Here is a 14,208-nt window from a genome sequence, read left to right on the forward strand (position 1 = left end):
TTATAACTCAAGTCTGTACCAGAACTGATAGTTTAAAGTTGGATGGGCGTTGTTTTTATGCATGTACGATGTTTTAAAGTGTGATCGATTCGAACGTAAACGGGAATACGAATGTGATATACATTCGAACGTATCGCATACGGCCGTGAACAAGAATAAGGGTGATGATTTTTAGAAAGTGGTAGACACTACGTGCCCCTAGCAAAATAAATTGTTTCATTCGATTTTATAGACAATAAACTTTCAATGCGTCCGTCGTCATTCGAAAACTACTTCTCCATTTATTTTTTTCAAATTTTGCACACTTTCAATACATATTAGAGATACAGTGGACACCGCATATCATGATTTCTATAAGAAGCGTCTTCAAAAATACTCCATCATCGGCTTATTTATCAATATTTTTCTGATTTTTTCAATGTATTATGTGATTTTTTTAATTGTGATGCACAAAATAAATAAAATTAGGAAGAAATATCTAAAGAATCTGTTTTTTTAGAATCTTTATGAAAATCGTTGATTTATTCTAATACATTTGAAAATCTATGTTCTGTCAAGCAAAATGTGTGTATCAAAAAAAATCGAAATTCTATGCTATTACAGGAAAATTTTTTAACTATGACCCTGTCCTTTTTCTATGTATAAGTTCGATTGTTATTCTTTTTTCGGGAACGCAGTAAAATGTGAAGAAGAAAATTGTTAACATCGGCAGTTGCAGGATCTGCACGTAAACGTTGCAATTACAGAGCACAAAGTTCTATTTCATATTTACAATAATAACTTCTAAATTTAAACTACGTATCTGAAAGCACCACAGAGTAATGTACGATTCAGACGGTCCGCCTTCTTCCGTCACTGTCACTAGAACGTAAGCGTCTGTCAAAATTAATAAAATTAATACTTTCTTTACCGGAACGTTCACACGTTCCGGCCGTCAAGACGGTCCGTAACGGTGACGTTGTGTGTGAATGCCTTCAAATATATTATATATTAATATTGATCACTCCAGGGAATCCAATACAAATCGAGAAAGACATCACAGTTACTCTATCTCGCGACGAAAAAGGTTACTATTTCAATATTGTTTAATAGTTTGCGTTTAGCATGCAATATATTATATATCAATATGGATCACTTTAACGAATCCAATACAAATCGAAAAAGACAGCACAGTAACACCATCTCGTGACGAAAAAGGCAATTAGTTCAGTCATGTTAAGCAGTTTGCGTTTATCGTGCACCTAGAAATTAAATGTCAAAAATAATTGAGCATGATTTATTTAACAACCTGATGTTGTGTATTTCTTCACTGGAACCGTATTCATTATCACAGCAAACATGAATACAAGTGGAAATATTTTTCAAATCAAGAAATTGTAGTACTTAATTTGGAAATGTTGGTAAAAATCTGGAATTACCATTAAGATTAATTTGTTTAGTTTTGCGTGCACATTTCACACATATTTATATAAATAGGGCTTTTCATAAAACAATGTGTTCTCTTCCAAGTTAGTATCAGATTGCAATTCTAAACCGTATTTACAGCTTATTTTTTCATGCAGTGTATATCGGGAAATATTCCATATATTTGGAGTTGTTTGGTTCAGTGTACTGTTTGGGAAAGCTGTCATATGTGCATTTTTAATTATGTTTGTGTGCATGGAATCCTTAGCTCAAGTCATTATTCTTTATTAAAAATGGGAAGCGCAAAAATGATTCAAACCCGTTCCATTTTAACCGGTTTGGAGTCAACATTTTACGATTTTGATACACTTATGTTGGGCTTCTCACTTAGCTACATTGAAATCTCCAAATTTCTGTTGAAAACATCTTTGATGATCTCAAAAACCGGATCTAGAAACGATAATGAAAAACAATGTATTCTTGTATTCTTATGTCGTTTTCGCTTGAGAAAACTGGAACTGACTCAGAGTAGTTTCATCAAACAAACACTTTTAACGAAACTGTGTTGGTTCCGCACTTAGCAACGGGGATCTGAGTAAACCTGATATAAAAACCAGGTTCGAAACTGACTCGATTTACAGTTCAACAATGTTGAAACCAGGTTCGAAACTAGCTTCAAACAAACGGTTTGACGGGGCAGTTAGGGTGGAAACGGGGATAGGTTTGGCATCAAGCGAAAACGACATTCAATTCGACAAAAGTATTCCGAGAATAAAAACGCACTGAACTGCAAGAAGTATTTTTTTCACTCAAATGTTTGCGAGGGAACTCATGGCTTGAGTTTTCAGCGAAGCTAATGTTTCGGTTCACAATTTCACTATGCTCCGACGCTCAAGGTAATCCCAAAGATAAATAATAAAGACATGTATGTTGCTTACAATAATTTTAAAAAAAATCGGATTCGTACTTTCTAAAATGACCGCACTCACCGCTTGGTGGAGCGTAAGAGTTATTGGGCCGTATGAATAAAATGTAGTAAAGTCTGATATTTGTAGTATCTTCTCCACAGAGTATAACGCGGGTTGGTATGAATAAAAAAACAAGTTCGAATATGTAGTTAACGCTACTTTCGAATTTTAGCATTTACTGCGTGCAGTATCGCCACAGAGCCGGATAAGATCGAATAAGCATGTACAAAGCAAGAAACAGATCTACTGCTGCAAAAATGCCACTTTGTTTTATTCTCGAAGTGTAACCAACTTCAGACCACTCGCGCTAAATTTGCTAAATGACAGTTTGGAGTTGTATTGTTTACAAGCGCAAGAAAGCATTTTGCCAAAAGTGAACGCGAAAAAAAAATCTTGACTTGAGAGAGCGAAGGAGTTGCTTCGTTTGGCCGAAAGCGGTCAATTCCCGAACATTGTATTTTCTGACGAGAAAATTTTTCCAATTGAGCAATTCGTAAACTCTCAAAACGATAAGGTTTACTTGACCGACCGTTCATACGAGAATTTGAGTCATCGATTGGCCACCAGGAGGCAGCACCCGCAACAGATAATGGTTTGGGCCGCTGTAACCGCAGATGGGCGCTCTCCAATCGTTTTCATCGAGCCTGGCGTCAAGGTAAATGCGACATATTATCGGGAAAGTATTCTGGAGGTTGCTTTGAAGCCGTAAACAGACAAACATTTCGGTGGCAGACCATGGACGTTTCAGCAGGACTCGGCACCGTCTCACAAAGCTCGAGTGAACCAAGAATGGCTGAAAAACAACGTTCCGAACTTCATCACGTCCACACAATGGCTCTCGAATTCACCAGATGCGAATCCAATGGATTATTCTCTTTGGGCCATTTTGGAGAGCAAAGTCCGAACTAAAAGATACACCAGTCTCGAGGCGCTGAAAAAAGTTATTGTCCGCGAGTGGGCCTAAATACCTGCAAGTCACATTCGGCAACTTGCGATTCGTTTTTTGACCGTCTTAAGGCCATAGTCAATGCAAAAGGTGGTCATATCGAGCAAAAGTGAATTGATTCTGAATTTTGTATTATTTTTACACATTTTGTACTTTGAATTAAGTAAAAGTAATTTTCCGAACTGAATTTATGGCCTTTTTAATTGGTTACACTTCGAGTGCCGGACCCTGTAGAGCTACCTACCGAAAAATTGTAGTAAGCACTACATGTTCAAAAGTTGTTGTGTAGTGAAGTCTCTGCTTTTGACAGGAACGTGATCCACATGTAGCATTTACTACCGGAATTCAATCTTGCTACATTTTGTTCATACGGCCCAGTGTGTATCGCGTTACTGTGTAATTTCCGTTTCAATATTTAAAAGCATCCGGCATTGCCTGTGCTTTTTGTTCTTTAGTTTTGATCACCTCACAATCGTCTTATTGTTCACTACACTGTGTTGTACTTTGTTTCTATCATCGAGACCTTTGAGGGACATCTGTTTTGGTCAAGACACGTAAGAAAACATCTTTTAATAGATCAATAATTGCAGCGATTCAATTATCGTATTGTAGTTTTCCAATATCCAGCGGTACCGTGTATTAACATGTAAATTAGTTGATAACTTCACTATTAGTATTACTGTATCGTTCAGTTTTCCCCAGCTTCAACCTAATTGAATAATTCGATATTGTTCGCATATAATAAATCTTATTCCATGGCCGTATCGCTTGCTTAGAGTGAATTCACAGACACATGTAGTGCTATTGTACCAATAATCATCTCATTAGTAGAGGCGCCATATTATTGCCTTTCTCTTATAGAAAGGTTATGCAATCACTTGAAAAACCGATTCATAGAGCTGAGCAATATTTGTGTGTGTATTTGTCAAATAATCTTACTAAGTTTTCTCGGAGATGGCTGAATCGATTTTGCAAACTTAGATTCAAATGAAAGGTCTCACGGTCCCATACGGAATTCCTGAATTTCATCTGGATTCGACTTTCGGTTCCGGAGTTATAGGGTAAAGTATGTTAAATGTTGTATACCGGCACTTAAACCGGCGAAACAAAAAAACGGAAAAAAAATTCTAAGCTGGTCTCAAAACTACACAAATCGATAGCCATTACCAGTAGGCAACTAACCAAACCGATTCCGGTTATCCTGGCTCCTGGTCTCCGGTTCTGGAAGCACCGGAAATAGTAGTCATGTATTCCAATATAGATCTCGTTTATTTTCTCCCGATACATTTATTTTCTCCCGATAACCTTGTCGCGTGTATATTTTTTTTAATCGTATCGCGTAGTGCAGTAAATTCCATTTGGAAAAAAATCTATTTTTCTTTTATTACGACAGAATTCTTTGAAAATTCACTGCTGAATAAATGGTCCTATGCATTTTTGACAGCTTCATTAAAAAGCATTATCGTTTAACCAACAACGCAATTAAATTTGGGTGTACACAGGCACACAGATTTTCTAAGTTGAAACGCAGATTTTAAAATGGCAACTCTTCTTGAGAGCCGCGGTTCAATTTTGAAGAGCCGTGGTTCGTTCGCTCATTGCTACGAGTCGGTTCAAAAGAACGGCTCGAGAACGCTCGCCCATCACTACTTCACAAATTTGACGATTTCGAAACTCGATGCTGACGCTAGTAGTCTCAACATAGACACGAACAAAATCGTCTACCAAATTATGGACGAAGTTAAATTTTTATCGTCAGAATATTCTAACCCAACACTACAAGAGAAATTCGCCCATCCAATCCTACAAGAACTATTGGACTGTACTCTGGAACTCGACAGCACAACTTTAGAAACAGAGAAGGAAATTCAAGCATGCGACGGTGGCTGGTGCTTCATTGGAAATAAAAAAATCTGGAAACGAGACTGGGGTGAGTATGACAAGAAACAGCGCACTCGACGGCTGCAAGAAAAACAAGCAGAAAAAGCAAACCTCAGACGGAAACATCGGAAGCGGAAACAACAAAATAATACAAATTTCAAAAACAACAACAATAACAGAAACAAATATTAGATTTTTTATCGTGACGTCATAAATGAACAAGAATTCATCCTTGACAATTCAGCGGTACTGTTTACAAACAAGCTTAAACAAAAATCGAAGAACACATCTCAAACAATCATCTTTACACTTTGCATCTAGTGACTATTTTTTATAATTTTCCAAAACAAACCGTATCCAATCGTGAACAAATGTTTTTAAAACTCTATTTAGGCGATATTGATCGTAAATGGTCTCATTTGTCAACAGACAAACAAAAACATCTATGTTTACAAACAGTACTGTTGTACTGTCAAAATGTGTTTATTAGATTGAGGTTAGCAGCGATGGTAAAAAACCTAATTACGCAGTAAAAACAACAACAACAACTACAACAGCAAAAACGACAACAACAGCAGCAACAAACACAACGACAACAACGTGCACTCGAACAGCAATTTCAACACAAATAGTAACAATGCCTGCCACAACAACAACAATAATATGTCATTACAATATACCTTACCCTTGTACAAGGACTTACTAGCAGCTGCACGGGTTCAATTCTCCGGACATACAGGTGCAGATATTGCCTCAAAATTCATAAATTTTCAAAAAGGTGAAACAATCAACCCTTACAAAGGAACAAGAAGTATTCAAAACAACACTATTCCGGTCTTAGGAAGTAATGACATCGAAGCTGCACCATCCACTAATGAAACCTAATGGCGTTTTCGTTTTTAATTTGCACTACACCGGTGCAGTGCTACACTGAGGCATGAATAAACGAACAAAAATGACGAAAACATAAACAGTAACCATTGACTACAATAAACGATTCAATTGCACAGAGCTGCACCAAACTTTTGATGAGTGCTACACCAGTGGTATCGGTGCAGAAAATGTGTAGCACTGGTGTAGTGCAATTGGTAAAAACGAACGGTTTCAGTGCAGCAATAGTAGTGCAATTTAAAAACGAAAACGACATAAGGAAGCGCTGGCCGACCTGGACTCTTATGGGAAATTCTTGACAAGTGAACAAATTCGCCGACTCTAACTAATCCGGGAAGCCGAACACAATTTTTCAAGACCGAATTTTTGGAAATAACGACGCTCTCTATTGAGGAAGTATCCTATAATGACGTAAGTGACACTACACTTCATTCAAAACCTCAAATTTCTTCGCATTCACAACAGAATGCGATTGAAATTCTTGTCTACTGTCAGAATTTCAATCGCATGAAAAGCCCAGCCAAAATGAAGCTACTGAACTCACAACACCATTACACCATCTTTTCAACTTATCTCTAAGAACGTGAATATTTCCAGAAACATGGAAATCCTCCTTTTTAGTACCGGTCTTTGAATTAGGCTCAAAATCAGACATACGTAATTATCGAGGAATTGCCATTATCTCGTGCATTCTCAATTATTTGAAAAAATTATCAATGGAAAAATATTTCAACAAGTGAAAAATTGCATAACTCCAAAACAACATGGCTTTCTCAAAGGTCGTTCTATGTCAACAAATCGTAGAAATAATGTATAGCATATAAGAAACCATTGTAACTTTTGTCTGTAGTCTACATTTGTTTGACGAATAAACAAATAAATTAAAATTTCTCAGCGATGGTTTGACCGATTTTTACAAACTTATGTCGTTTTCGCTTGATGCCAAACCTAACCCAGTTTCCACTCTAACTGCTGTCAAACCGTTTGTTTGAAGTCAGTTTCGAACCTAGTTTCAACGTTGTTGAACTGAAAATCGAGTCAGTTTCGAACCTGGTTTTTAAATCAGTTTTACTCAAACCCCCGTTGCTAAGTGCGAAATCAACACAGTTTCGTGAAAAGTGTTTGTTTGATGAAACTACCTTGGGTCAGTTTCAGTTTTCTCAAGCGAAAACGACATTAGATTCAAATGAATGGTCTCACGGTCCCATACGGATCTGAATCTCATATGGATCCGACTTCCGGTTTTAGAGTTATAGGGTCAAATGAAAGGTCTTTATGGTTTAGGGTCAAATGAAAGGTCTTATGGTCCTACCAAAAATTACTGCTTATTTTCGGATACAACAAAAATTCAAATCGTCGTTTAGAGTACGATGGCAAAATCGAATAAAATCTTCAAAATTTGAGTAAAAACTAGTAGAGTTTGTACGTCATGTTAGTTGGTGGTGAGAAAGGAATCATTTTACCGATTACTCGACTTTCATTCAATGAATTGTGGTAGAAATGAAAACAATATCTTTGCTTAGCCTCTAAGCAGCAATACCACAGGAAAAATAGTTTGAAACTTGTGCATTATTGCTGTTATAGCGACCCTAAAATTCGAAGCGAATGCACCTAGTAATTTGAATCACCTCTAGTTTCGGCCCAAATGATAAGCAAAATGAAAGGTTTCTTTTAAAACATGGAATTGTAATTAGCTACGTCCTAAGTCAGTACATGAACTACCACTATCAATGATGCTCAGGATATATCCATCCGTCATTTTACTTCAGATTTGTCACCTTAGACTCTATTGACTGTAGATTGTGTTTTCCATATTTACTACGGTTTCGCAACTCCCACGTTCCAATGTTTACTGTACGTTGTACTATTCTACTCACAGAGAGAAAGTGAATCACGTTAGTCCCACATAGCCTTGAAAATCATTTGCCAGAACACTTTCGTCAGCAGTATAAAAACGAATAACGTTCCAATGATGTTTATACATAACGCTACCATATCTCGTTTGCTTTTCTGTGGCACCCGATTGACGACGATGCTACTGGAGAGCACTGTACTCACAATATGCTGTCCATCGAATCCGAAGCATGGAATCACGTTGATGATCGCCAGTCCCAGAGCAAAAACAGTTACATATTTCAATAACAACTGTATGGAGTCCGCGAATCCGGGTCGAAAAAAGGAAGTCTTTGGAACGAACTGTGTGATTTGAATCGTTCTTGTAAGATCTGCCGGATGTCCTATATAAATTACATCCGCTTTGCCGTCTCTTCGAATGTGCATGATGGTGGTGAAGTTGTTGATCATCGGCTTAAAGCAGTGGCCTTCGGAGCAGGACGGCTTGTGCTGGCAGTAACCGAAGGAATTTTCGATCATTTTTCTAATGTTGAGACACATGTGCTGCGGCAGGGCCACATCTTCCTCATTAACATCGACCATGTACTCGAAGCAGTTTGACGCCTTATTTTCCGAATTACAACACTCGATTAACCCGTCGTTTCTGTGAGAAATGGGAACCGATTCATCGTTTAAGTGAACAAAATCAGGTGAAATACAGTAGGATGGTTGTGATTGTAGCGAATCCAGCAAACAGCTATACCATGATATATCATTGTGGATATCACAATCGTTGATAGATGTTATAATATCACCTAAAATTTCAGAAATTTTATCAACAGTTCAATTGAAATAGACGACAGGGGAGACCATACCCTTTTCCAATCCTTTAGTTCCCAGCAATGGTGAATTGTTCTTGATATCAGTCACTAACACAGATTCATTTACTTTGTAGATAGTTGACAACATAACCGGAGTTGTTATAAACAGCAAATAGGAAATGGAGGCCAATAATAAGTTGTGCCAAATTCCAGCAGAGAGTACTTTTAGTCGTTTCCACATTTTTAGTGCATTTAGTTGATCGGGATCCAATTGAGTGTACGCCATTGGAAGTATCAACATTACATGTAGTCCGAAACCTTTGATCGGAACATCTTCCAGGACCGCTGCCAGCCCATGACCTAATTCATGAATAATACTATTTATCGCCAAGGCCGATATGTAGTAGCCAATTTCGTTGATCGGTAGATTTATCCCTGGAATCAACAGGTCAAGTGAGACTGTTTCTCGGTAACCAGTCCATGAAACACTTGAACCGCTGCTAGTTACATCTGAGTTACTCTTACCCATGTCCTTGGTGTGGAATGCCGAGATAATAATCAAGCAAGATGCCAAAGGCATCAGCAACAAGGACATGTACACACCTAGACTGAAATTGAGGTCCAGGAGTTTAGGATAGGCCGTACTCCATTTAACAATAGACCTATTGAGAGCTGTTGTGTGCCATTGAATTCGAAAGAATTTTACCGACAATCCAGTATTTTTCAGAAAGGCTTCGTAAGGGTAATGCATGCAACTCTGAAATATAAACTTAAATAATTAATCTTTATAGATTAGAAACACAGCGTAGTTACCTTAAAAAAATTGTCAAAGAATAATAGTACAGCGTAGATGATAATCACCACGCCCAGAAATATTAGAAATTCCATTTCCGTGGGCACCGTATTCGTAAAGAAAATCCTGGATGCAACTCAGCTTTCAATCAATCTATCACATCATTCCACTAACATGGATAATATAACCCTAGTTCCTAAATTGAGTTCAACAGAATAAATATACTTTGATGCTAACCGGTTAGAATTGTTATGCCGACTATGATTCAAAACAAAAGGAATGAAAAACCTGTTAGCAGTTAATTCATTGATCTTTTTTTGATTTGTTTTTCGAAAATTTCCTTTTGTGTTGGGTGTTCGCATTACTTCTGACAACAATTTCTGGTGAAGCTGTGAACGGAGTTTAAGACGCACAGTAAGAAGATTATGTTGTTAAATGTTGCTTTTTTGATAACGAAAATGTCGCGTTATTTTGATAACGGCCAATAAGTCATCTGTCAACATTCACGTTGAAAACTAGGAGATGTCAGATCTGCAGATTTGTCTATAAAGCTGCATATTTCGTACATAATGCTGCAGACATTTTTTGTTGTGCAGACTTAGCAGACTTTAGAAAATCTAGATTTTTGCAGACTTTCGTCAAAATTTACAGACTTTTGAAATTGCCCCGATCTTTTTTTTTGCTCGCTAAGTCAGTTTAGCGTATCATACTTTATACAGAAATAAAGACATACTTGCTAACTGCAGATTTTTTTTCGGATATACAGACTTTTGCAACCCTGTCTGCAGATATTTAAAATTTTTACCTGGCATCTCTGCTGAAAACGAAAGGATTGCGTTCTCAGAAATTACAATACATTATTATGTTGAATCAAAATGTCAGAGGAGTGATATAGAATAAAAGAACCAGGGATTCCAGGTTCACAGATTAATCTGGATTTCACAGATTTTCAATTTTCAGCACAGATTTTTAAAATGGCTCAGATTTTCACAGATTCTGGAATCGATCACAGATTTTTGAAATCGATCACAGATGAGCACCAAAAAGTACAGAGCGGTTGGAAATAGCGAAACTTTTTTGTTTGTTTTTTGTTTTGCTCACCAAAATGATTCCGCTATAATGATACGGGAAACGTGCACAGATTTTACACAGACAGGTTTTTGGATTGATAACTGATTTTTGAAAAAATGACTTGGCATCCCTGAAGAGTTAATCAAATCCAAAACAAAGCAGTTCATTTGGTTTCATTGTAAACATTAGAAATGCAGTGATCATCGAACAAATTTGGTAAAATGACAGTGACCAATCGACGAATTCCACGACTTTCCCATCATCGAGCCCATTTACACCATCCGCAACAGTTTCACCAACCGGCTGGTGTCGGAGGTGGCGGTATAAATGGGCCAGGAGCAAACATCGGTGTAAACGGCGATGAGCTGCCACTCGCCGGGGCCACTGTTTTCAATGGCGATGAAGATGGACAGTTCAGCTTTGGAACACCTTTTCCAAAGCATGTTCCGTTCCCCAATGTAGAGCACAGTTCGGAGCTGGTGAATGAGTTTCTTATTTTCGGATTTACTATCATCGCTAGTGCGACGCAGTTTCTGCATTTATACCGAACGGTTTGGTGGCTACCGCATTCATATACTCGACAAGCCGTGGTAGGTTCATTTAGTTCGCCGATGACATTCCAGATTTCTAGATTTATGTTCTTTATTTTTAGAACTTTTATTTAATTGATTGGGATTTGGCAATTTTCATCTACGTTATGGCCAGTCGACGCTTATTGTACTGTTGCATACTCAAACTAATTGATCTCAATTGTCCGGAATCGTACGTGGAAATAAGCAAGAAAATTGCAAAGTATATATTTTTAGCTTGCGTCATGATTTCATTCGTTGGTTGCGGTATCCAAATTTTCCAAAAAAACAGTTACCTTTATCTGTTTTGTTTGTCATACCCGTTTGTGCTCTACCTGACCATTTTTGGGTTTAACTTGGAGCAGTTTCTACGCACAATCGTTGACACAGAAGTGAATTGCATCAACGGAATGCCGGTGCACAGTTGTTCCTCGAATGCAATTGCAGTTCGGTCAGAAATCGATGCACTGAAGACGGATTTTAATAATCGGTTCAAGCAAATTATTTTTACCTCTGTGTTGAATGCTTACTATTCGGGTTTCGTACCGTGTGTTTTAGTTCCAAAGCATCTTTATTACGATATATTTTGGGCGACACAGCATCTAGGATTTATTTTTATCGGAGGTTTTACAATGTGCGTTGCCTATTGCTTTCCCGTTAAGTACTGTGACGTATTCCATCGCGCCGCACTACATTTAGGACAGTGGAACCGGATGACTCATCGAACGCATCATCCACCGCCGTATGCCTGGTCCAAAACTACGATTTTTCCCTATGGTGCATATGTAAAACACATGGGAGAAATCTACAGGGCATCCGGATACTGCACTTCGGCCATTCCGGCTAATAACAGTCATATACGGTTTTACGTAAGTGAACATCTTAGTAATTTAAAATTAACACAATGAATCATATTTCCTTCCAGACCATATTCAAGAACCCTGCGCTAATTTACATGGTCCTGTTTGGCGTTCAAGTTGGACTGGTGGCCCTTCAGTTGCTGATTCTGTGTTTGTCACGCGAGTGGCACAATCTGATATCGTTATGCTTTCTATTGTTAGCGAATTATTTTACATTGTTCAAAATATCTCGTGATTACATGATCGCAAAGCGAATATACGCCGGCGAAAACGGATTTAACGACAAATTCAAAACGCAGTAATATAATAAAAATATTTATTTGCTAATAATAACTATAATCGTGAAGAGTGAAATACAATGCTCAATTTAAGGAGCAGTTCCGAACGAAGCTGATGCGTTTTTCAAATTCCTATATCAGTTCGATTTAGAATTGTTGGAACTCCCGCTTAAATCCAAACTGGTTTGTAATTCTTTTAAGGATCGATTGGCGTGTTGAATTAACATTTTAATCGCAAGTTCTTCTGTTAGGTGTTTATTAGCGCGAAAGTCAGCTCGAGCCCAGTTGCAGAGCTCTTGACGACTGGATGCATCCGGAACTTGTCTTATAGTTCGAAAAATTGTTCTGTATAGCTTCAAGACTTCCTGGCGCAGCATAAACTGTAAATTTGGAGTTGTGTTAACGTATCACTATCGCATTTATATTTTTTTGTGCAAACTGTTGCCTAATCAATCGTGTACAAGCGTAGGTTAACAGATCGAAACAGTATTCAAATATGTATTTTGATTCAAACTAGGTTATTTTGAGTGGTCTTACCTGTTTGAAACTAAGTGCTGATTTCGGTAGCTTAGACATTTCTAATGGTTTTGTGGAGAGCTAACATCGTTATTTGCTATGTTTTCATGTTTACCAGGGATGTCAGATAAAATATTTCTCGATTCCACATAGTTCTTGATTCTGCGCCTTAAAATCGAAAGGCGAAAGAAATTTCCTTTGATGTCAAAATCACGTTATTAGAAAAAACTAGATTCACAACAATATCTGTTTGGTTATGTTAATCATTGTATGCGTGAAATTTCAGTAGAATCATGAAAATTTACAAGCAATTAAAATACTAATGGATATAACTGGCATTCCTGATAATAAACTGTAAACATATTGGATTCCGTTCACACTTTTTCATGTGACATCCAGTCAGCCCGGTGGCAAGGATAAGGCGCTCACGCAAGTGCTGTCGTCAGCCCGGTAGCAAGGATAGTCATTCTTTTCTTTGTTTGGTTTTCGCAGAATGATGCTGGATACAGTTACATGACGTCATAGCAGGGGCGGCATCCAGCCTCCTGCTATGACGTCGGAGTTACATGACGTCATAGCAAAGGCGGCATCCTGCCTCCTGCTATGACGTCATGTAACTGTGGTCAGCCACGATGTAAAATACCCTCATTATCAATCAATTATCTCAGCAAATACTGAGAACAAACAAGCGCTTCGCTTGCTGGCTGTTTGAGAAAAACGACCTCCTGCATTTTTGTTTCTTCTGTAAATCAAATTCCTGATAAATAGCGTTTAATTAGAACTTGAGCAGTGTGCCTTAAAATTATACTATATTGTTAAATAATAAAATAGCGTTTAATTGGATTTAATCGAAATAGTGCACGAGAGTAAATCAACCAGTAGTAAGTTTTTTAATCAGTATACCGCATTGAATATTTTTTCATTGAATTTTCATTGCGTATTGCTATGAGCTGTGAAAAACATATGTTGACGCAGTCCGAGCAAGTTCATCAAACTCTAAATCAGCAGACCACAGTTTGTAGTGGTGGTGCACGCTTTTAGCTGCAAATTTATTTCATTTAATATAGGTTTCAATAAATTCAATAAAGCTTACAATCTTCCTTGCAATATTTAACCTCAACTCGTGTTCCGTACTATCACATATCTAACCGTACTAATTAGCATTTAACCTTAATCAATTTAGTTTTACTTACTTCCGTACTATTAGCAGATAAGTAGAGAACAAATTTAGAATATCAAATTACTCATAGAATAACAAATTTTACAAACTTAGGTTATCAAATTGTGAGAAAATAGTAATGATTAATTGTTACGTCTACTCCGTCCAGCATGTGGTTTGATTTTGACATTTTTCTCTATCTCCAGGTGTACACGCTT

The 14,208-nt window shown here is 37.5% G+C and overlaps 3 protein-coding genes across 3 annotated transcripts; 1 reads left to right on the forward strand and 2 right to left on the reverse strand.

Moving 5' to 3' along the window:
• Positions 1–7,755: 7,755 nt before the first annotated feature.
• LOC131437742 (membrane-bound transcription factor site-2 protease) lies at positions 7,756–9,881 on the reverse strand. Its single transcript, XM_058607287.1, has 4 exons — positions 9,775–9,881; positions 9,558–9,706; positions 8,799–9,501; positions 7,756–8,738 (listed from the first exon to the last, which is right to left on the reverse strand). Exons 2-4 carry the CDS (start codon positions 9,630–9,632, stop codon positions 7,987–7,989), a joined length of 1,530 nt encoding a protein of 509 aa, XP_058463270.1. The 5' UTR covers positions 9,633–9,706; positions 9,775–9,881; the 3' UTR covers positions 7,756–7,986.
• Positions 9,882–10,728: 847 nt separating this feature from the next.
• LOC131437886 (transmembrane protein 39A) lies at positions 10,729–12,376 on the forward strand. The gene is made up of 3 exons (XM_058607532.1): positions 10,729–11,198; positions 11,261–12,046; positions 12,103–12,376. The coding sequence occupies exons 1-3, from the start codon at positions 10,830–10,832 to the stop codon at positions 12,337–12,339; spliced, it is 1,392 nt and encodes a 463-aa protein (XP_058463515.1). The 5' UTR covers positions 10,729–10,829; the 3' UTR covers positions 12,340–12,376.
• On the reverse strand, positions 12,340–13,078 carry LOC131437887 (LYR motif-containing protein 2). Its single transcript, XM_058607533.1, has 2 exons — positions 12,853–13,078; positions 12,340–12,695 (listed from the first exon to the last, which is right to left on the reverse strand). The coding sequence occupies exons 1-2, from the start codon at positions 12,889–12,891 to the stop codon at positions 12,453–12,455; spliced, it is 282 nt and encodes a 93-aa protein (XP_058463516.1). The 5' UTR covers positions 12,892–13,078; the 3' UTR covers positions 12,340–12,452.
• Between the last annotated feature and the right edge of the window lie 1,130 nt (positions 13,079–14,208).

This window comes from Malaya genurostris, chromosome 3 (assembly GCF_030247185.1).
Source record: "Malaya genurostris strain Urasoe2022 chromosome 3, Malgen_1.1, whole genome shotgun sequence".
Lineage (NCBI taxonomy): Eukaryota > Metazoa > Arthropoda > Insecta > Diptera > Culicidae > Malaya > Malaya genurostris.

Coding starts and splice junctions, on each gene's coding strand:
- LOC131437887 (XM_058607533.1), bottom strand. CDS start 12,891: ATGTCTAAGCTACCGAAATCAGCACTTAGTTTCAAACAG. Junction 12,696..12,852: donor CAGCACTTAGTTTCAAACAG/GTAAGACCACTC, acceptor CCAAATTTACAG/TTTATGCTGCGCCAGGAAGT.
- LOC131437742 (XM_058607287.1), bottom strand. CDS start 9,632: ATGGAATTTCTAATATTTCTGGGCGTGGTGATTATCATCTACGCTGTA. Junction 9,502..9,557: donor TCTTTGACAATTTTTTTAAG/GTAACTACGCTG, acceptor TTTATATTTCAG/AGTTGCATGCATTACCCTTA. Junction 8,739..8,798: donor AACTAAAGGATTGGAAAAGG/GTATGGTCTCCC, acceptor CTGAAATTTTAG/GTGATATTATAACATCTATC.
- LOC131437886 (XM_058607532.1), top strand. CDS start 10,830: ATGACAGTGACCAATCGACGAATTCCACGACTTTCCCATCATCGAGCC. Junction 11,199..11,260: donor CATATACTCGACAAGCCGTG/GTAGGTTCATTT, acceptor CTTTATTTTTAG/AACTTTTATTTAATTGATTG. Junction 12,047..12,102: donor ACAGTCATATACGGTTTTAC/GTAAGTGAACAT, acceptor ATTTCCTTCCAG/ACCATATTCAAGAACCCTGC.